General features: G+C 35.5%; 1 protein-coding gene across 1 annotated transcript in view; it reads left to right on the top strand.

Annotated features, from left to right (window-relative positions):
* Positions 1–24,466, top strand: part of cntnap2a (contactin associated protein 2a) — a 408,589-nt gene that overhangs the window by 200,862 nt on the left and 183,261 nt on the right. Inside the window, exons 8-9 of the mRNA XM_016537023.1 lie at positions 1,216–1,474; positions 16,621–16,770. Coding sequence (XP_016392509.1) covers positions 1,216–1,474; positions 16,621–16,770 — 409 coding nt within the window. The remainder of the gene's footprint in view (positions 1–1,215; positions 1,475–16,620; positions 16,771–24,466) is intronic.

Raw genomic sequence — 24,466 nt, 5'->3', positions numbered from 1 at the left:
ATACGTAGAATGCAGTAATTGCACATTATATCCGATAAGCATATCAGTGTTCTGTGGTTCATTAATGGAACCACAAACACAAAGAAACAATGTTTTTTCTGATGAAAAATACAATCTTATCTCTGCCGTACAGTTACACTAGCACATCATGTCACAGAACATCTGACAAACATTATGTTAAATGGAAATATGGTTGAATTAGATTCATGTTTTTGTTCCAGAGATTTAGTTTTTGACAAATAAACCAATCAAGCTTGTACTGCACAAAATGAAATCTAAAATGAATATTCTATCATTTACTCACCCTCATGTCGTTCAAAGTCTGCATGACTTTATTTCTTTTGGACAAAAGAAGATATTTAAAAGTCATTGAAAGTCATTGAGGTCCAAAACAACACTGACTTTCATTGTACAAAAACCTTCTTATCTTATAAATATCTTCTTTTGTGTTCCACAGAAGAAAGAAAGTCATACAGGCTTGGAACCAGATGAGCAAATGATTGTCAGAATTTTCATTTCTTTGCTGAACTATCTCTTTAATAGTGAGAAAATAGCACAATTCTCCTCCTTTCCAAATTTGACATGTGTCCACCATAGACAGGCTCTGAATTATTATTCATGTCTGAAGGATTATGTTCAAGGTTGATAAAACACATCACATGGGCGGAGGTTCTGTTATGAAGCGCTGAGGAAGGCTGAGTGCACTTTTCTATTTCATTGTGATGAGACTGATTGAGTTCACTATTTTTGAAATAAGTCTGAAGTGCATTCGGTGCCTCGAAATTACCATTTAGAAGGATGTAGAGCTAGAGAGTTATGAATAAAACCTCTCGTCGTTGCTTCCATGCGGCCCCTTTTCCAGCTTAAGGTTCCGAAATCGACGGCATGGTAGGGAACATGCTGTAGCAGCACTTTGAGAGATCTTTATTTAAGCCCATGTTCCACATGAAAGGTCCTCAACCATTTCAGATGCAGATTTATTTTCTAGTCACTTTATTTCACAGCTTTATACGTTTATTAAAGATGTTGCATCTGAGAAACACAATATGCAGTGTGTTACATCAAATTTGATGCTGTACAGAGACTGTTTTGCAAAATGTCTTAGCTGGTGTTAGCTGGTCTAAGTTCAGCCGTGAAATTGTTTGACTCATAAACAATTATTTAACCATCTCAGTAGGTCTAGGAAACGTAAAGTGTTTCCTGCCTCATTTTCAGCGCAACCTGACGTTCTCCTGCGTGGACACACACACCTTCCCCGTCTTCTTCAACAGCACCAGCTTTCTGCAGCTGCCGGGGAGGAGGGACCACAATATGGTGTCTGTGGGATTCCAGTTCCGTACCTGGAACCCCAGCGGCCTGCTCCTGTTCAGCTCCTTGGCAGATGGAATGCTGGAATTGGCTCTAAACGATGGAAAAGTCACAGCGCACATTAACGTCACTCAGCAGAAAAACATGCGCGTGGACATTGCATCAGGTGAGCTGACATTCTTCCCCCACACAGACTCGATGACTGTTACATGGAGATCTCATAAGGTTTCATCAGCCTCTTTTTTTAAAAATGTGTTGTTTTTCTAGCATAGCAGCACCTACTTGATAATTTACTTAATGTTCAATGTTATACGTTTAAATACTGTATGATCAATCAGCACCAGTTTTAGCAATATGGTAAAGTTGCATCATGTCCCAGAGTTAAACTTTAATGCTCAGGTTTCTCTTTTATAGCTTAAAACCAGTATTTTAATTCAGTAAGTTTTTTTTAGTTAAACAAGAAAGAGCTGTTTCAGAGGAGGATAAAGTTATTATATTTTGATTAACGATTATGAAAATAAACATCTCTTTTTTTTGTGGCAATAGCATCCACCTGTGAATTTTGCACAAGACAGAAATGTGTGTAGAGCAAAACATTGGGGTTCTGGAAGTAAAAATCTCATTTATTTATTATATATACAGACAGAGATAGATAGATAGATCTTCAGCAGCCATTACTTTAGTCTTCAGTGTCAGACGATCCTTCAGATATCACTCTAATATAATGATTTTGTGCTCAATAAGCTTTTTTTATTATTATTAGCAATGTTGAAAACAACTGTGCTGCTTAATATTTTTGTGTTAACTGTGATAAATGTTTTTAAGATTCTTTGATGAATAAAAAGTTCAAAAGAACAGCATTTGAGATAGAAATCTATGGAAGCCCATTTCTGCCTCTGAATAAAAAATAAAAAAGGTTATTGCGACTTTTCATCTCACAATTCTGACTTTTTTTGCGCAATTGCGAGTTTACATCTCGCAATTCTGACTTTTTTCTCAGAACTGAGATATAAACTTGCAATTGCGAGTTATACAGTCAGTTTATAAACTCGTAATTCTGAGAAATAAAGTCGCAATTCTGAGAAATAAAGTCTGAATTGTGAGATATAAATTGTGACTTTTTTTCTCAGAACATATCAGTCTTTTTTCCCCCTCAGAATTGGACTTTATAACTTGCAATTTTGAGTTTGTATCTCACAATTCTAAGAAAAAAGTCAGAATTGGGGAAAAAAAAAAAAAGAATCAGATTTGCAAGATATAAATTCGGGAAAATTGGGAGAAAAAAGTCAGAATTTAAACTTTTATTTCGCAATTCTGACTTTATTTCTTACAATTGCGAGTTTATATCTCGCAATTCTGACTTTATAACTCGCAATTGTGAGTTTATATCTCACAATTCTGAGAAAAATGGTCAGAAATGCGAGTTTGTATTACGCAATTCTGAGAAAAAAAGTCAGAATTGTGAGATGTAAACTCAATTACCTTTTTATTTTTATTCAATGGCAGAAACGGGCTTCCATAGAAGTATTTTGTAACACGTTTAAAAAAAGAATCGGAAAAATACCAACACTGCAAATCGGTTGGTCGATTTTGCTGTCAATTAATAAAGTACTGTAAACAGTAAATTTTAGTTATGCATACAGTAAATTTTGTCTCTGCATCTTTCTTGAAGTATATTGGAATGCATGTGGATTACAGTCCGGATCATATAGTCTTGGAAGAACTGACTGAGAAATACATTTATATTTAAATTGTACCGCTGTTTACACTGCAATCAATTGAGATATTAAAGAGGCTAGTCTTCATCTTAATGAAATTGTCCTTTTTTTGTTGACGTTAGAAGTGTCTTTGTCAGTCTGAAGGAGACCATTAGCCCAAAGACACCTATAGACATTCTGGACACACTCGCCAAACTCCTGTGCTAATAGGCCATTAGGAGAAAGGGTAGTTACTCTTGCATTGTTAACCTCAAGGCTAATTGGGCTCCACCTCTATGGAATCCTTTACCTCTTTTAAGAAAAGCAAATTGACTCCACATTGAACTCCAGCATGGAAGAATCAAGTAATAACTTGATGGAGTTCCATGCATAGTAAGTCCTCAGTGACGGCTATGAGATTAATGTTGTGGTCTGACCCAAGCTAATAGGTCTTCAGGATCTGAAATTTCGATCCAGTTTCAGACTTCAGCATGTTATTGGATTTACTGGATCAATTGTAGACTTTATCAATGGAAGTATATGGGGTGTGACTTGTTCTTCTGTACCACAGAGTAAACCATAGCTCTATAATAAATCAGGTTAACTGAATTTTATCCATTTGTTGTCTGATTATATGATTTTTCCCCCTCTTGGAATTATTTGATTTCTTTTTTTTAATCAAATATCAATGAAACACATGCACATGTTCTTCATTTTCTATGAAAGCCTCTCAAATCCTTTAAAACGCCATCTTTGAAACCTAATATATTTGTCGATAGAACATTAGGCAGGTTTATACGTGTGGTTGCATGGCAGGGGTTTTCTTGTTAATCTGACATGGGGTATTAGAATGCAAATAGAGTCTAGTTTTAAGAGCTTTGACTTTTTTCCCCCTCCATCTGCAGAGAATCGTTAGCTGAAGGAGTATTACCTTGACAAATTAATAAATGATTGCCTTAGTCATGCTTCTTGAATACTTTAGTTCTGGGGTATAGATGCTGAATTGAGAGCATTCATGATCAATCTGCCTTCATAAATGGCTGATAAGGTTTATGAGAATCCCACCTGCATGGCCACGCCCTCTACTACTAGCCACCTCCCCGGCTACAGAATGCTGCAATGAATTGCTAATCCTTATAGCGTCAAATTCTACAACACCTGATCATTATCTCCTGCCAGTTGTAAGACAGCCAGTAATTCTGGTTCCTTAATGATTCTATTAACAGTTCTTTTAAGGAATAAATATTGGGAAGTGCAGTTCTTTTGACAAATAACAAGATGCTTTCATAACAAATACATTTTTTTTTATTAATTCTTGCAAAAGGTATGTTTACACAGGTTTTTTTTTTAAATAACTGCTTGTTTTTAGAGGCAGAATAATCACAATCCAGTATTTGCCCTTATAACTGTAGAAGAGACATAAAATTAAATAAAATAAAATAAAAAAATGTGGTAACATTTTATTTATTTATTGTTATAAAATATGACAAAAATTAGAATATGTATCTTTAACTACTGTACACACGTCACATGAATTACCAGTCAGTAACTAAACTGAAGTAGGTTATACTGCAGTTTGTTGTAGGATATATGTGACCCTGGACCACAAAACTTCAGATGTCTCAGATTTATAATGATTCCTGTTGGTAAATAAATTTGATAAATTTGATAAAATTTGGTCTCCTCTTCTCCTATATCTTGAAAATGTAGGCTGAGTAATCATGCGGTGTTGGCTGCACCATTAGTGTGGTATGATTTAAGTCCCTAGGGTGGGGAGGTAGGTAAGGGGTTGTTTTGTTTTGTACCATAAATGTTTGTTGTGCTCACACACACACACACACGTGATGCGCAAAACTCTGCATTTGAACAGTCAATAGCAAATACTTAAACTAATAACAAAACAGTAGCTGATTCAGAAGCGCCAGATTGTCATAGCAAAGTCAGAATTACCTCCTCTCCTAGGTTCACGAAACGGTCGTCCATAAAATGCATTGCTGTTCTGTTGTAAGTAATCTTAAAGATTCCTAAATGCATCTACTTTCGGAAGGCCAAATGAAGTGCTTTTGCTTTCGCCTAGAAACACACTAACTGCGGTTACTGAAACCATGCCTTCTTTCTTTGCGTGCACATTTGCGGCGGGATTATGCAAATATTTCCACATAGTGGGGTAGATATGTGGGGGCGTGTTAGAATGAGCCGTTTTAGGGGGGCGTGGCAGAGTCTTAACTTTGATAAAGAATATCTCTTTGGTTTTGTTTATTTAGTCTTTGCAACTTCAGGGATCTTATCTATGCACAATCAGCTTGTAACACTCCAAAGAGAAAGGAAAACTTGAAATCGCATCATATGACCCCTTTAAGACTGGTTTTGTGGTCCAGGGTCACATATTTGTTTGATTCACTCAGAAGAACTGACTCATTACAGCCATTCGTTCAGGTATCACTGGTTGCACTGAATGTTTTCGGATTCACAAAAAAAAATGGCTCATAAGTTTCAGGAATCACACTACACTGTTTATGATGCATGTTTTTGATTCACTATAAGAATAACTGTTCACAAGAGTCATTCGTTCAGAAATCAGAATACACTGTTTGTGGTCAATGTTTTTGATTTACTAAAGAAACCGTTTATAAGAGTGATTCGTTTGGGAACTGGATGACACCGATTGCACCCTATGGTTGTTTTTGATTCTCTAAGAAGAGCTGACTCATAAGAGTCATTTGTTCAGGAATCAGACTACAGTGATTGCGTTGTATGTTTGTCATTTACTAAAAAAAAGAACCGTTAATAAGAATAATTTTGTTTGATTGTGCTCTATGTTTGTGATTTACTAAAAATAGTGATTTGTTTGGGATTCATATTAAATAAGTATTGCAGGACACTGAGAATTTTAGAGTGTTATTCTGCCCCCGACCATTATGTCTTTGTATTTATTAGTATTTTTTTTACTGGAGTTAAAATCTCAAGTTCTGCTGAGCGTAAAGCTATCCTTCCCGTAATGATGTAGGATAGGAGACTGATCCAGACATCATACAGGTTAATAGGGTCATACAGTAAACTTTCATCTGTACTGTGTGAATATTTTTTTTCCCTTTTGCAGCTCAGCTTGTTTGCCTTCTGGCTCCATCCCTTTCTTGTTCAGGTTAAAGGTCCATTCTGCTTGTCTTGAGCTGCAAATTGGCTTTGGAAATGTGGACGAGGAGTCTGATAACTCGGTAAATGAGTGTAGTCTTGCTAATAGGCCGTAGTTAAGTCAAATTCCAGAGGGGACACATGCGTAATTGCCATCTTCTTACTTTTACTTATTATTTCAGCAATTTAGTGCATTTTCAGCCTACTGATTTAAATGCATTGAAACGAGTTTTCATCATCTTTTTCTTTAAGCGCTGAAGATTAACGGCCATCACGTTAAGTTAATTGACATGTCATGAATGACTCAGTGTGGCGAATCCATTTGTAATGGGAGGGAATGGTACCATGTTAGGGATTAGAACTTCTTCATGAAATCCAAATGATTCAAGATGATTCATAACATATCTGACAGAGTGTTTTCTTACAATCGAATCTCTCATTAATAGCCAATAATATGAATATCCCACTTTTTGGTTAAATCGAGAATTATCATGATCGTATCAACATCTTGTGCTGGTAAGTTCCTCAGTGTTTTTCAGCATTTAATCATCATCTCTCGGGAGCCAATGGCAAGTGCTGATTACTTCCCTCAGTAACAGATAATTAGTCATAATTAGGTGGTGATATAGCAAGGTTGTTGCCATGGTAATCAAGTGCGCAGTTGTCAAGAGAATGATCCAACTTTTGAGATGTTTTCTAATTAAGTATGAGGAATCGAGGGAAAATATGTTTGCTTTTGTTTGTTTTCCGCTTATGTACTAATGGACCCAGTTAGAGCTAGTCAAATGCTGCTGTTTGCTGTAAAATAGTTAATCATTATAATGATACTGTCTGGAAACGGATGTTAAATCTTTAGCGTTACGTGTCAGTGGTGTGGTTTAAAATAGGGTTCCTTTACACATTTGTTTTCCTTTTAATCGTTAGTGCCGTTATAAACTCTAAGAAAAACATATAGGTATTTGGAGCATTGCTGCGTGATCAATTACTACCGAAATTGACAGGGCGACTGAAAATTGCCAGTGATTTTCCACTCATGAAATGTAAGCCTGTAAGAACAACACTGACAAGTCATGTTCCTGACAGTTTGATGAATCGCGCCGATCACAGACATGTTCCATTGTGTTAATGGGATAATTTGGGGGGGAAAATGTAAAATTGTCATGCTCGGTGGAGTTTGTTTTGCTGCTTATATGCATTCAGCTGTGGCTCTTCCCATGTCTCCAGCCAAGGTCTGATACCTTCAAGGCATGTGAACTCGGAAGACTGAAAGAACTGCCAATTGCCTCTCTCCTCTCATCTCTCTCTAGTATTCTATCATATATTGATCCTGCTTGTTTAAGTGAATCTGTTTTCTTTGAAATTTATGAAGCCCTCTAGCGCTTATAAATTTGAGTTGACTCTGTGCTTCGGTCTTAAATATTTGCCCCACCGAGGTAATTTGAGAGGCTTTTCAATCCAGGCGGAAGGCAATTTAGCAAGCTCATAAACTGGGACAATATAACATTATAATCATAGTAAGGTATAGTGTTTGCCCTATGATTCCCTTGGGGGATCTCCATTATTGCAGTGTATTCCTATTCAATATTGAACTTTAAGCTCCACCAAGAAAGTTAAGGTGAATGGACATTTGGGTTTATTACTTGCTATTTATTACCACAGTGGGATGACGGAGAGTTTTGCAGACTTGTACCACACATGCCCTGCATCTCATATGTTCTTTATTAAATGATTAGGCTATGTTGACCATGCTTTTATCTTTTAGGAAGAATATATTACTATCAGCTCAAGTTTTATCATATTTAGGTACATTCCACAGAATTCAGGTGATCAGCACATAAATTCTGCTTTGTAAATATTATCAAGTGTATTTTCAAAAGTTTGAAATCAGGTGTGTTTTTTTTAATCAATACTTTTATTCAGCAAAAATGCATAAAATTGATGAAAGATTACAGCAAAGTCTTTTACATTGTTAGAAAGGCTTTCTATTTCAAATAACTGCTGTTCTTTTGAACTTTCTTTTCATCAAAGAATCCTGAAAATCCTATCAGTGTTTCCAGAAAAAAAAAATTTAATCAGAGCAACTGTTTTCAGCATTGATGATGATGATGATAATAAGAAATGTTTCTTAAGCACCAAATCAGCATATTAGAATGATCTCTGAAGGATCATGTGACACTGAAGACTGGAGTAATGGCTGCTAAAAATTCAGCTTTGCATCACAGGAATAAATTACATTTTAATATATATCCCAATAGAAAATAAAAAGAGTTATTTTTAATTGCAATAATAGCATTTATTTATTTAATTGTATTTATTTTTTTGCTGTATTTTCAATTAAATCAACAAAGCCTTGATGAGCATAAGAGACTTCTTTCAAAAACATGAAAAAAAAATCTTCTGAATGGTAGTGTACTTTGTGATTTTTTTTAAGGTAAGACTCAAATGTCAGTTGTTGACATTATATGTATTTTAACTCAGTAGCCAGAAAATGTTTTTGCGTCTTAACTGTTTACCAACCTTGAAAGCAAGAATATTAAATGTAAATATCATGGTTTGTTCTTATATGCCACCTTTTATGAGAGATGTTTTTTATTATTATTATAAAGATATGTTTTTTTTAACGTTTTGTTTGGGCAGTCTGATTGTCAATGCAATCAGTTCATCTGATGATTTTCAGTTTTTCTTTACTGAACTGTAAGTGTCAGAGCATAATGGAGGATGATATTCATCAGATTTCTTCATAGCAGAGAAAAAAGAGTGGCTTAAAAAAATATATAGAAAACCTTGTGTATTATCCCTGTGTGCTCACGGTATAGCAGATGTAATCACACAGTTTTTTTGTTGTTGTTTTTTTCTTTTCTGAAGACTTTTTAACACCTGCTTACTACTGACCTCCTCTGCTGGTAATAAAGCTTGCATATGGATCCGCACGTCTCATGTCTTGTCAGCCCCGTAACACTAGCAGATTGGTTTGAAAGGCTTGTATTGTGTCAACAGTGTCTCCATTTCCAAATGATGGAGGTATTTGTCCATAGATAGCAGAATAGATGTGAGGCTGCCTATATCTTACATTGCTCAGGGAGGATGCGATGTTAATTTCCTGTATACTCTCATGCTCTGAGTTAGTGAACGATCTTGATGGATGTTATGCAATAATCCATTGATCTTTCAGGGATGTTTGTTCACAGTGGGTCTCAAAAGCTGCTCTAAATCGTGCTTTAACAGCTTCTTTGCTTTTAGACTACTTCTTCCTGTTTGCCTTCCTTCCTCTTCAGCCAAAAAGAACAGATGTCTCACACAGCATTTTTCAACAAAGAGAGTTATTTTCTCTGTTCCAAGAGCTCAGTGAGCTGCATACAAAGGCAGCATTTTAAGGCATCATCGGCATGCTTCCGAAGTGAAGTCTTTTCTGGGCAGAAACACGTGTAGATAGAATGGATAGAGGGGGGAAAAGCTCAATAAAAATGATTCATTATTTTAATAATAATAATAATTTTCTACCAGATAATGTTTCAATAATTCATTTTCAATTTAGTACAATGATATCATAAATAGTATTACTTTTGCTGTTGTTGTTATATATTGTGTTCATACATATTTTTGTAATTATAATAATCACACTTTATTTATTATTATTTAATTACACTTTTGACACAATAATATATATATACAGTTGTGCTCATAAGGCTCATAATGCTCTGCAAGCGGCATTTACATACCCCTTGCAGAATTTGCAACATATTAATAATTGAAACAAAATAAGAGGGATCATGAAAATTGCATTTTATTTTTTTATTTAGTACTGTCCTGAATAAGATATTTCACATAACAGATGTTTACATATGCTCCACAAGATAAAATAATAACTGAATTTATAAAAATGACCCCATTCAAAAGTTTACATACCCTTGAATCTTAATAATCTGTGTTGTTTCCTGGATGATCCACGACTGTTTTTATATTTTGTGATAGTTGTTCATGAGTCCCTTGTTGGTCCTGAGCAGTTCAACTGCCTGCTGTTCTTCAGAAAAATACTCCAGCTCCTGCACATTCTTTGGTTTTCCAGCATCTTCTGCATATTTGAACCCTTTCCAACAGTGACTGTATGATTTTGAGATCAGTATTTTCTCTCTCTCTCTCTCTCTCTCTCTCTCTCTCTATATATATATATATATATATGCTGCATTTATTTGATCAAAAAATACAGTAAAAACAGATATGTGAAATATAAAAATTTGACATAACTGTTTTCTATTTCAATATATTTGAAAATGTCATTTATTCCTGAATTTTCAGCAGCCATTACTCCAGTCTTCAGTGTCACATGATCCTTAGAAATCGTTCAATTTGGTACTCAAGCATATTTTTCAGGATTCTTTGATGAATAGAAAGTTCAAAAGTACAGCTTTTATTTAAAATAGATAAATATTTTGTAACAACAAAGACATGTTTACGGTCACTTTTGATTCAGTCAGGCTGAATAAAAGTATTCATTTATTTAAAATAAAAAACAACTTTTGAATGTCAGTCCTTTATATTTTAGCAAAGGGATCATGGGGAGATAATCATATTTAGGGGTCCTTGTCAAGTTTAAAAGGTTCTTAATCAGTCACTTATAGGGTTCAGTGGTGGCTAGGATGCCTATGTAGACAGTAGGCAGTGAGGCATTGGTATTGGAACAGTGCTATTATATCTTTAGCTCATCCATAATTTACAGTAATATCAGACCAAGGATATCTTATGTCTATGACTTTGCCTATTTTCAATAATGTCTGTGTGAGATCTCTGTTATCTTAGCCGCTCTCACTCTGATAGTGTCTGTTACAGTGTCCTCTGTTTTATAGCTCCATGTCTAGTTAAACACTGCAGGCCATCCTTTTTCCAAGATGAAAAACACTGCTTTGAAAAGCTCAAAGCCTTGACCCGTGAACCTTCCTTAACCGTGTCCATTTTCCAGAGGAAAACAGGAGGTTTGTCTATTTCAGAGCCAGCGCCTTGGTCAAGTTTTAGCAGTCAGAAATAAGCAGAGTTCCTCTCTCTCATTTTCCTGTCCCGTTCAGGGTGGCGATGGCTTCAAAAATCAATGTGATATGTGGAGGTGACTGGGAGCAGAGAATATCAGGTTTATCCCGCAGGCTTCTGCTGATATATCCAATGTTGTTGGTGCAACATCTATACATTCCTTTATCAACCATTTTATGTCTCTTCTTCAGTTACTTAACATCACCTTTTTTATTTTTCCTTTTCATGTTAAGAAAAGAAAAATGCCAGTATGGTGTGTTATTATATAGTGTGAGGGAAATATTTATATAAATGACTTCATAAATAATTATTATTTATCCGATCTCTTGCTCAGTCCGTATGCAGCAATTGAAATAATTTAATAGTAATGGCTGGAAATATTTCTGTTCCCTCGAGGATGAATGTGTGAAGGCCATCGGGTGGTCGTGTTTATTTTACATCACTCACAAAAGCCTCTGCAAACAATAATGGCGAGTCTGAGCTCCGTCCCTCGGAGCCCACAGGCTGTGCCTCAAGAAACGGACTCTACAACAGGCCAAAGCCAAGACACAAAGCAAACTCTAGCTTTGTGCCAGGTCAGCCTAGAGGTATGAATTAAACAGGATGTGGTCTTAAACACTGCTTACACAAATATCAGCGGGTTTTCACTCAAAATAGCCAGTGCATTGTCAAAACAGACAATTTGTATGCCCAATGTTTTGCGTCAATAAAAGGCTTTTCTGGAGTCATAATAATAACAGTCCAGTTATGGAACTTACAGGCAATTATTCTATTCAATTTTACTTTTTCAATGCTGTTTGAAAGAAATTAATACTTTTATTCAGCAATTATGCATTAAATTGATCGAAAGTGACAGTAAAGATTATATTTCAAATACATGTTGTTCTTTTCATCTTTCTATTCATCAAATAATTCTGAAAAAAAAAACTTCTGAAAAAACTTTAGGCAGCACAACTGCTTTTAACATCGATAATAATAAGAAATGTTTCTTGAGCACCAATTCCGCACATTAGAATGATTTCCGAAGGATGATGTGACTTTGAATGGTGTGTAATGGATTAATGGCTGCTCAAAAATTTGTCATCACTGAAATAAATAAATTTTTAAAAATATATTAAAACAGAAAAGTTATTTTAAATTGTAATAATATTTTACAGTATTACTGTTTTGTACTATAATTTTTGCCCTTGGTGAACATAAGCAAAAACATTTTAAAAACTTACCAAAACTTTTGAACAGTTGTGTATTTTTGTCTCAAAGCATTTTGAAAGGTTTACAGATCACCTAATTTCTATAACACATCAAATGAAAAGAAAAAAACTTTCATTAAAGAGCAGTATTACTTTTGCATGCAGAAAAATTTCTTATTTATTAACCATCCACAAAGTAGTTTAACCAGGTACTACATGTGATGAAATTGTTCTGTGTGTAGTGAAGTTAAGTAATTGTCTTTATTTTTGGCACAAACATGCCTCCATAATTTTGGCTCAATATATTGTACCTTATTCACAAGACTCATTGAAAGCGCAGTTTGTGTGCACTTTCTATTGCGGTTTTACCAGTACCTCATTTGAATAAGTCCATCAGTGAATCAGACACTATGCAAAATTGGTGCATCACTCATTCTTACTGAACTTCCTCCAACGATTTTGCCTGTGACATTCATAGACAATCTGAATTGGTCACATAACCAAGACCTCCCTTGGATAAGTCATTAATATTCTTCTGTGGGGTGACCAGAGGAGGCATGATACATATTTCAGCACCTCTCTCTTCATGTTTAAAAAAGGAGCTTCTAAGACAATTTCAGACACTCCGCTATCAAAAACATATTCATGGAAAAGCTGAAGCTTGAAGTTCCTGCTCTCCCAAGAGCACTCTTTCCTGGCAAAGCCTAACATTAATCATGGCTTGGTGTCTGTGAACCTCTGAGTAGTGAGGAAGCGGAAACTTTTCCAGCAATCCTTTTTGATGACATTATTGCATCTGGGGCTTCTTGGCTTGAGTTGCAGAGAGCCTTTTGCAGGCCGTACTCAAATATCAGACTTACCATGATGACAAATAGAGCTGGAGGCTGTGCATCCCTGTAATTGCATCTCTACCTTTGAACCCCATATGAAGATGCACCTGCTTTTTAAAGGGCACCGAGTCCTTCAAATGTCATTCACACTTTAATGGTTTTGTGCGGCTGGAATCCACCAGACATTTATCAAAATCTGTTTGGGCGGTGTTGTCTATGAGTGTCTCTTATTCTTTCAGTGGAGTACAATCATGTTGGAAGAGAGCGACCATGTTGTATGTGTGTGATCCTGAGGAGCTGAAGGTTATCATGGGAAAGCTGATTAAGCAGGTGGAAAGTAATGACTGTAGGTTGATCTGTCAGAGTTCAAGGGACCCACATTGTGTTAATTAATATGTGACGGTGGGTAGCGACTGCAGGGTCTCTCATGAGGACATGCAGGGGTGCTGCCCTCTCACACTGATGTAATGTAATTAGGAAAGTTGCAAAAAGGCTGGACATAGTGATGCTGTGGAGATGTACATCAAGACTGTGCCCCCTGATCCACCTTTCTGACCTAATTAGAGCGCATTTGAGTGTATTATGTGTGCACTGAGAGAATTTTTATACAACTTTTTTGTGTGTGTGTGTCTATGTGTTTTTCTGGTATTTGGGGCAGGTGATATAAGTCAATTCTTTTAATCACAACATTTACAGGGTTTCTGTGGGGCTTAAAAAGTCTTAATTCACTCTTCCACAAATTAGGGCCTAAAAAGTCTTAAATCAAGCAGAAAGTCTTAAATTCATAGTCATTGCAATAAATGTTGCATGTACTGCAAAAAAAAAAAAAGTATCTTGTTCAGTATTTTATTTTGTTTTCCAATACCTTAACATCCTGAAAACAAGATACATTTGCTTGAACATTAAACATATGTCTTGTTTTCTGAGAAATTAATCAAAATTAATGAGTATTTTCAAACTTTAAAGCATTGCTAATACAAAAGGTTTAAATTTAGAGATCATATTGACATATTTTGATGATTATTCATTTAAATTTTAATACATTCTTTGTGAATGTATATAAAAAAACGCACAATTATTATAGACAATTCATAAATTTGATTAATTTTGTTTTATAGTTATAATCAGTTATAACTATAAGGCAACCAATGAAACTTCTGTCTTTAGAGATAAGTAACAAAGAATCTGATCAAATTAACTTATGTTTTAATTAATTTACTCACCAATGGGCAAAACTCAGATGCATAACGTAAAAAAAAAGTATATATTTATTCATATTTCCTTCAAACAAGAGCTTGTGATAGTTTTAATTACTACACAAATGGTAGAGGAGGCAGAAAACATACAGGCTCCTCTCATTATTAAACTGATTCATTAGAATGTATAATATATATACTGTTCATATTATCATTTGCTTCTGTCCAAAATGTGTCCCAAAAACGTGGGACAGAAAAGGGAAAAATGCTTTCATTTATTAGAGTTCTCTTAATTTGGCTTTTTTAGGTCAGATTTCTGTATATTAATCTGCTACTTCTTTTAGCTGATTTTATTATAAATAAATGCATTTGATCACTCGTCAGACTGATTCAGACCAGTAACTTCTGAGTTGGTGAGTCTCTTGAATGATTCAAAAGAACTAGTTCAAATCAGCCATTTGTTTGTGTATCAGACTACGTGCTTATTTGCTTTTTTATGTATTGCAATATATTGTTTAAACTTCAGTTTAAACTAGTTTTAGTTGACCAATTCTAGTCTGTTACTGGCACAAGTTGGTTATTGCTGAAGATAGATGTGTTTGACCATCATGAAACTGGTTATATAAGAACTAAACCAGCTTAAAAAGGCTGTTTTTTTTTTCAGGGCATCCTGAAATAATCAGACCCAACTCACACGTTAATCTCATCAGCTTTGTACACCCAAATCTCAGATGTCACTGACACTCGTTTGATGTTGTGTTGTCATATCAGGACACTTCACGTAATTTATCTTGTACACAAAAGCCATCTGTTTGTCCAACTGTCCCACAGAGCAGCTCGTGGCAGGCATGTCTGCTGCACCGTTCGCTTCATACACCTACGCAAGCACAAAATGTACAGAGTTTGAGGGAAACTGATGGATGACATACTAGTAAATGGCAGAAAGCGCTGTCCCTTCGTATCACCAGCAACTTCTGAGAGACAAATTTATCAGAGGTAATGGCGTGTAAGGTACTTTGGCCTTGTTCGTGCCAAGTGGACTGTGCCTGAGAGTGAGAGCGGTCAGGAAGGAGAGAACAGTTGTTCAGTGTTTTGTGGTGTGTGACAGATAGAGGTAAAGTGGCCACTGGGGACCTCCAATGAGCTAATGTCTTTCCACCAGTGCATGATTAATGGTGGAAAGGAATTCATTGCTCTAAGCTACCATCAACCTGGTTATTATGTTCTGATGACTTTTGCCCTTCACTATGGCATCAGAGTAAATAATACCTTTCTGATTTATCAATCAGAGCTGTCAAATCAACAGCTGCTGTGGGTTTGTTAACCTGAACCCCTGTCGTCCTGAATCTGCCCTCGGTGTAGACTTTTAGACTTGTCTTTTTATCATCAGCAGCCTATTGCAGATTGCATTTGAATTCCAGATGTAAAATCCTGTTCAGTATATGTTTGTATGTGGGTCAGTGACTCTCTTTTTTTTATTTGATAATTAATTGAAAATGCAATTCATGCGTACATTGACTTGAATACACCTCTTTAATTATGTTTTTAATTTAGGATTTTTTCATTGATTGATTGATTGATTGATTGTAGGCAGAAAGTCAAGGTGAGAAAATTTTCCTGATATAATGTTAAAGTAGAAAGCTTCATTAAAATATTTTAGCATAGAAAACCTAATTAAGACATAAATATGTTATTGGTATTTTTTAAAATATAAAGTTTGAAAAATTTTTGTTTGAAAGAAGTCTCTGCTCACCAATGCTGCATTTATTTGATCAAAACTACAGTTAAAAAACATATTCTAAAATATTATTAAAGTTTAATATTTGAAAAACATCTGTGCACTAAATAAAAGTCATTTGGCATGACTACTGTGTTAGAAACAAGAGGAAAACAACAACAACAGGAAAGTATAACAGAGAGAGAACCCATAATTATTTATCAAGATTAATTACTCTTAAAATATAAGATAATTTAACTTTTTTAGGACAAGTTTAGGTTGCAAAATGTCATGTAGTGTGACTACCCAAAATAATGTTGTATGATATGATTTAAGAATTCATGATATTTGTTGAAATATACTTTTTAACTTGAGAAATATGTTTATTCTGTGATTTTTCCATAATAATTAAGATCACATGTATTCAAGGTGTAAGGTAAGTACACATTTTTACTTGACAGATTCAGCAGTGAAAAGGTTGCAGCGTTGTTTTGGATGTTAATCAATAGTTTTCCATCTTTTTTATAGGTTCTGGTCTGAATGATGGAGAATGGCATGATGTTCGTTTCCTGGCTAAAGAGAATTTTGCCATGCTGACCATTGATGGGGATGAAGCATCAGCAGTGAGAACCACCTCGCCTGTCCAGATCACAACAGGAAGCACGTACCACTTTGGAGGCAAGTTCAGAAATGTACAGAGCCCAAAACTGAGTACCATGAGAATAGATCCTCAGATCTTCTCACTCGCCCTGGTGCATTGGCCACTGACTTACAAAGGCCTTTGAATTTTGTCTGCTGAGAGACCAGCACTAGAAAGGATTTGAGAACTTTCTTCACTATGCATGCATAAAAACACCCCTTTAAAGAAATCAGGATGGGCATTAATGCTGATATGCTTTTATGTTTTATCTCGCTTAATTTGGAAAACGAAAGAAAATTAACAAAGGGATGGTCTGCTTAAAAGAAGAAATAATTGGCTGCCCAGATTAGTGTGAACGTCCTCCATTGTCTTTTAACTCTCATGAGGACCGGAGTGTCAAGGCAAAATGTCAGTACATTTTTGATGTAAAAATGAATAAAACATTTATCACAGATATTACTTATTTAGAATTCACTTAAAACCATAACGACGTCTTCTAGGAAAAACATTGGGCCTCACAATGCAAAGGAGATAAAAGTAAAATGTGAGTTAGAGCATCTAAGCCTGATGGCAAAGCCTTCAAAAAGTTTGCGTTCTTGAGTTGGAAGATAGTGAGAAAATCAAGATATTGTATTTGTAGTTTATTGCAATTTAAAATAACTGTTTTATATTTTAATATATTTATTCCTTTGATGACAAAGCTGAATTTTTACTCCAGTTTCCCAACAAATCCAAGTCATGGTATGCAACCAACCTGCCAGAAGAAGATGGTCAAAAAAATCTTGTATAGTTGTTGAAAGCTCAGTTGAAAATCAGTTGTCATGATTTTCCTCAGTCCAAAGACATCAGCTTGATGTATTTGGATCAGAGGTTCTGAAAAGTGCCAAAAACATGTCAGGAGTAATTTTGCCTTCATCAAATTGTCTGAAGAGACAAACAGAACTTGTTCTCCTTCTGAAAGAGTGGGAGGGCGCTGTGACCTCCCGTCCTCGCATTTTGCCATTGGGTTTGCGTATACATTTGGGCGGTGTTGTGCAAATCTTTCCACACAGTGACATAGACATGTGGGGGCGTGTTTAAACGAGGCATTTTAGGAGGGCGTGGACAAGTCTTAACTTTTATATATAATATCTCTTTGGGTTTGAGACTTTAGTCTTTGCAACTTTAGGGATCTTATCTATTCACGAACAGCTTGTAACACTCCAAAGAAAAATGAAAACTTGAAATCACATCATATGACCCCTTTAAGTTTTCGATCCAAAGTTGCATGTGCCACCCCACACGCATTCATTTTCCTCCTTTGATGGAAACGAACCCACCCCGGTGCCCTCTTCAGCCAGCCATCTGTCCGATCGGACCACTGGCAGGAAGTCAGAGATAAGAGCATGTTCAGTGGCTCAGAGAGGCAAGTATGCAAAGGAAGAGCGGCAGCTGAGATAGACAGCAGTGTCTGGCGCTATCAACCTGCCTGTTTATTGAGGCTGAGGGATAGCATGGCTGATAGCTTGATCAGACTCACACATCTTCAAAAACAGCTAAATGAGGTAGGAACTGCAGTCCCTTCGCTCTGGGTCTGGCACGGCCTGGCAGCACATTTACACTTGACAGCCTCTAAAATGAGATCAAAAAGCTTCACTTCTCCTCACTGCGCTGCTGTTGGTTCACCTGCACACTAACTATAATTATCAATCATGCTTCTCCATCCGTCACTGTTATTTTCTAGAGAGATGTGTCTGCACTGTCTGATTTGTTTACTGCTGATTGGATCGTTTTTTTAGCATAGAAAGGCCTCCATATGGCAGAATATGAGTATGTCAAAGAACGTTAACATTGGGAATGACTGTAAAACCCAGATTAAAACATATAAGTGAATGTAACTAATGCACTGTTTTCTGTCAAACTGTCAAACCATGGGGGGGGGGGTTGGCTAAAGTATTAAAGTATTTACTTAGTGATTAAAACTGATATACAAAAATGATTTTCATATGACTTAATTTAAATAAATGAATATATTATATAGCTATGTATATATTGTTTCTTCATTTGTTTGTTTCCAAAGTAAAATAAATGGCTTTTATATTGTCACTATACTAAAGCCAAAGAAGATTCTTTAAATATATATTTTTACGTTACTTTGTATTAAATTTCATTACATTCTGGCCATTATTAGAGTAATATTAGGTGCGTAAACATTTTTGACTCTATTTCAGTTTAAACAATTTTGTCTTTAGAAATGAACTGTAATCAAATTTGGTAAATTTATTAAAATATTGTATTAAACATATTTAATTGATGTCTTAAGTTAATATTTTTAATTTCTCATCCCTAAAACATACATTTTGTGTAGACTTTTTTTTTTTCTAAAAATTTCTATGGATCCTCAAACATCTTGTTTTCCATTAGGGGTTCATGGGCCCATGTTTGAAAATCTTTGGTCTAAGCGATCTGATTTCATATTTAACTTTTTTGACACTTAGAGTAGAGTAGCTAATGTTTTTTGCTTTTGCATGCTTTTCAGCAAATTGTACAAGTAAACAAACAAAATCTGTGCTATCCATTTGTGTGTGCATATGGTCTGCACTAATATTAAGCAATATGTTTTATTAAACAAAATATTCAATTAATAAACTAACCTCTCTGTGGCTTTAATTGGCTTTTCTTTAAATGATTTGTATAGCAGTATAGTTTTGGCAGCTTTGTTGGCTCTCAGAAAAGTCTTGTTGCTCCCTAGCAAGTTCATGAATGGTTATTATAAAGTGTATTCTTTATTTAGATGATTATTATAAAAATAAGGTAATTTTTCAGTTAGAGGACACTTTTATATCTAAGCATTAAATGAGCAAATTACAGTACAGTTTTACTGCAGTGACTGAAACTATTTATCTTGCTCTTGGGCACTATGGTGTTAGTTTAAAGGCCCCAATATACTTACGGCAAAGTTCTTTTTATTTCTTTGATTAAGGGTTAAGCAAAGTTTGAAATACCTGAGCAGTGGAATACTGTTAGCTAACATCCAACGTTGCTGGGAGCGGCATTTGGATGAATCTGTTAATATGTGCTGCACACGTTCCTCTCAATAATGAAATAAATACACAATTAAAAATTACAGCGGTGAGAAAACAACATTTAAGAAAGCATCTGATCATAGCGATGTGGATATGTTATAACAATGCTGCAGTTTCGCACTCCAGTTAAGTCACATATAGCCGTATAATATAATAGATTGTTATAAATGACAAGTAGCTTTACAGTATTAAACATGAAAAAGTATCAGTGTTGCTTTCAGTTAGAATTACAACTTCACTTACTACTATAAAGCAGCTGTCCGTGTTTGCATTATTACTCACGTTGGACCTCAACAGACTAAACAATAAATGAAACCGGAGAAGATTCCCATGTCAAAGAAGGCGGAGCCACATAGCCACATCTACCTATTACATAATCACCACAGACCAATGGAAGTTTAAAGGTGTTTACCAGCCAAAAAGATCGTTCTGGCAAGATGTTTTAAATACCCAAAACTATTATCTCTATTTTGCCTTAATTTGGTTCAAAACGACATCACAGCATGTTCATTCTTTGATTCTGCTTGATGTATATATCAGGGCCTTAGGATTTCCCCTTCTTGCCAAATGCATATAAATACAGATCTTTAAAAGAATGGTTCACCCAAAAAATGAAAATTTGCTGAAAATGTACTCACCCTCATGCCATCCAAGATGTAGATGAGTTTGTTTCTTCTTTAAAAAAGATTTGGAGAAATTTAGCATCACATCACTTGATCACCAATGGATCCTCTGCAGTGAATGGGTGCCATCAGAATAAGAGTCCAAACAAGCTAATGAAAACATTATAATAATCCACAAGTAATCCACAAGACTCCAGTTTGTCAATTAACATCTTGTGAAGTGAAAAGCTGGTTGTTTGTAGTAAACAGACATTTTTTTAAACTTAAAAGCATTGCTTAAAATAAAAGTCCTCTATTAAAAGTCATCTTGTCTGAATCAGGAGATAAATATGTACAGATCAAGTATTGTTTATATGTGATAACAGTCCAAAACTGTTCTAAACAAAACTGATTGACTGGCGCCATGTGGATGACTTGTGGATTATTGTGACACTTTTATCATTGGTTTGGACTCTCATTCTGATGGCACCCATTTACTGCAGAGGATCTATTGGTGAGCAAGTGATGTAATGCAAAATTTCTCCAGATCTGCTCTGATGATCTTGGATGGCCTGCTGGGGAGTCCATTCTCAGCAAATTTTCAATTTTTGGATGAACTACAGCTCCCCACTAGATTTCTTGTTTATCTAGAAACCACCAGCATGAACACTGGTAATTGAGGCTGCTTATGCATGGAAGCTAATTGTAGAGCATGGAACTGGGCACATTAAATTTGTTGTGGTAAAATCATCAAAGGCTTGGCTCTGATCAGACTGTGCTAGCGATGGCAAGGTCATCTACAAAAAATATGCAGGACCAGATTAGGTTACTGGAGGCAGCTAATACTGTATGTTCCCATTCACCTTACTCAGACAGCTGTAGTGCATTGCATCAATGCGAACACACATGCACGTGTTGGCAGACTGCAAGAGCATAACAATCTATTTTATTTCTATGCATGGAATGATGCCTGTTTATCTGGTTGATTGTATGAGTGAGCATCAGTTTCTCGGATGTCAGCTTAGTACAAAGACTATGATGGCTTCTCAGCTTAAAATCAGTGTAAATGTACACATTAAATCTTGGAACTGGCTTTATCTCTGTTTAGGAGACAGTTTAAATAGATCAAAAGGGGTTGTAGGATATTTTTCATGCAGCTGGTAATGCTATTTATGCTATTGTTTGGCATCCAATCTGATGTAGGTAATATTTTATCACTGCTTTCTCTAACAGAATACTAGTTTACCTTGAAATAAATAGATAAATACAATAAAAAGTTTGAATTTTGCAATGTGCAGATTGGAAAGTGAACCCTACCAGTGGGTTATTACTGTTATCAGCCTTGAGATAATGACTCTAAAGAACAAAGACAGTCATGTGTGTTTGTGCAAGATAAGCCTCCGGTAACAGTTCTATGCCTGATTCAGATCCTCATTACAGGGAAAGACAGACTGGCCTCATGCACATTGTGTTTCCACAACTCCTGGCATTTCCCTGCCTTCCTGAGGTTAGACATGCTGTTGAAAAAAAGAAAAAAAATTTAAAAACAGTGTTTGTTTCAGACAAGTATTGCGAGAGCTTTGATATGTGTGCTCAGAACATTGTAAGGCCCAAATTTAATACATGAGATATATAGATATAATATTGTATAGGGTTCAGATTTTGTCTTCAACATTTCTACTTTTTTATATTTTAAAGTTCTATGCTAATATTCAGATTTTATTTAATTTCCTTAATTTTAATTTTAATTAATTCATTTGATTTTATTGTGTTGCTTTTTTCAATTACCAAAAAAAAAAGTATTTTAACAGTTTTATTTAACCATAACAACACTGAACTGTGAAATAATTAAAATTGATCGTGCTATATGAATAAATTGCCTTGCCTCAAAATTTATATTTGAGGTAAAAATCCCCATTGTTATGGAGCAAAAAAAAGTCTAGCGCACCAAAAATGAAAATACTTCAATCACCCCAATGTTATTGTTTATTTGATATCAGTGGGGTCCGATTTGTGTTTACATTAGAAAGAAAATAATTTTCTTTTTTGGGTGAACAATCCCTTTTGCTCTGCTAACTGCCTATATTTACATGCTTTTAAATTACATTTAAACAAAACCTTTTTGCACATATTATGTTTCACCATACATTTTTAATGAAAATAATTATATTTTTGTGACAATATTTTAAAAAAGTCTCTAATGAAACCTGTTCAGTGAATACTGCAACGTATCCCATTCATAATTTAAAAAGTTTTGCCTCTTCCTTATGTGGCAAAGAGCCCAAGATGCTCATCTTGGACTTTTGCGAACAAAACATAATTAGCTTTAGCACATGTTTGATCGCTTAAGCCCTAATGGAATATCCTAGCAAACAAAAAAATTTCCATCAGTCTCCGATGTCTCCAAAAGAGCTCTCATATGTATTTAGCTGTCTGCAGTGGAACAGCGAGAATAGCTCTTTGTTTTTCCAAGAAAGGGACTGCTTGTCTCCCGACATTCTCTCTGGTTAGATGTAGTCTCCCAAACCCATTTTACAGAGGATGGTTCTGCACATTTGTGGCAGACCTCACCGAATTAATGACTGTCTGATGGGAGATGGCAGTAGATTGGATTTTGTAATAAAGAAGACAGCATTAAACATAGAAGGGCCGTAGAGTTCTTGTGCTGCAGATTAGGACTTTAAAATACCCATCAACCTGTAGGAGGTCAGCTTTTGTTTTGATTACTTTCTAATAGAGTGGAATAAAGAAAAGGGACTCTCAAATGATTTTCTGAAACAGTATATGGCATGTAGTGGAGCTTTTATTTGGTACAGTACTGCTGACTTTTTGGCTATTATTTTTAATACACTCAAAAACAGTCTGTTTTTTTTTTTCTTCTAAGATTTATGCATTTTAGCATTATAAAAAATCTATCAAAATTAACTGAATCCAAACATTTGTTTGTTTGCCCTTTTTATATAATTTTCTCAGTCCTTCTGAGACTTCATCTGCATCACTTTAAGCCGGGCTCACACTACAGGATTTTTGGCTGTATTTTGCTGTCGCAGTCAGATTTCCACAGTCTGCGACAAAACCCCCGGATCGTGACCAAATCGTTAAGTATGAGCAGGTCAGCAACGTGATCCGAACTATCACAGACGCTACGATATTTTCAAACCTGTTTGATATTATCGCCACGTGATCTCGTAATGTGAGCGACACAATGACAAGGTGGAACTAATCTAGCCAATCACAGTGCAGATGGTATAAACACTCTTATCATGCATCTTTATGAAAAGACACGAAAAGCCACAAATTAATCAAATCAACTAACTAGAAATAAATTTAACAAATGCATAGATTGTGTATATAATACCACGTTTCATTTTACTGTTGAATTACCTCCGACTCTTTCTGCAGTACTGACAGTCCTTGTTGTCCACGTCTTCCAAGCCATTGTTTCTGCCATATTCTCTTTTGTCGTGGTTTCTTCTTTCTTTCGGACAAAATAACTGCACAGACCAATTGAAGGCCCAGTTGATCGTCCATGCTTGAAGATATGGCCTATAATCGCTGTAATTTCTTGTGAGAATTTATGTGAGAAAACGTATTTTCACTGATGGTCGGGAACGCCTCCTCACTGAATGTTTTGTAGTGTGTGCACCTCGTTAGCGTTGTGTTGTGTAGTATGCGCACAGCTATGACAAGAAGACGACAGATGAGAACAAATCTTGTTGCGTAGTGTGAGCAACACAGTGATTCGGCTAGTCTTTCAATCCTGTAGTGTGAGCCCGGCTTTAGGAAAAATGGTTGTTTTACTCGCAATTTGATTGCACATTTCATAATATCTCCTGTCAATTATTGTTGGATACACTTTTATATCATTATGAACTTGCCAATGCAGAATAAACAAAAATAGTTAACATCTGCACCAGGTTTATTGATGAGAATAAAAGTTTACAACAAGGGCTTCCCACAGGAATCTTCCATATTCCATTTGCCGTTCATGAATAATACATGAAGCCCATAGACGCTCATTAATCTTACAGTAGTTATTCTCCAATCCCTGCAAAATCATCAGCAGC

Source organism: Sinocyclocheilus rhinocerous, unplaced genomic scaffold (genome assembly GCF_001515625.1).
Source record: "Sinocyclocheilus rhinocerous isolate Xijiao unplaced genomic scaffold, SAMN03320098_v1.1 scaffold65, whole genome shotgun sequence".
In the NCBI taxonomy this organism is placed as follows: Eukaryota; Metazoa; Chordata; class Actinopteri; order Cypriniformes; family Cyprinidae; genus Sinocyclocheilus; species Sinocyclocheilus rhinocerous.
The sequence above is the reverse complement of the archived record's forward strand: the minus strand, read 5'-3'. Positions and strand labels throughout refer to the sequence as shown.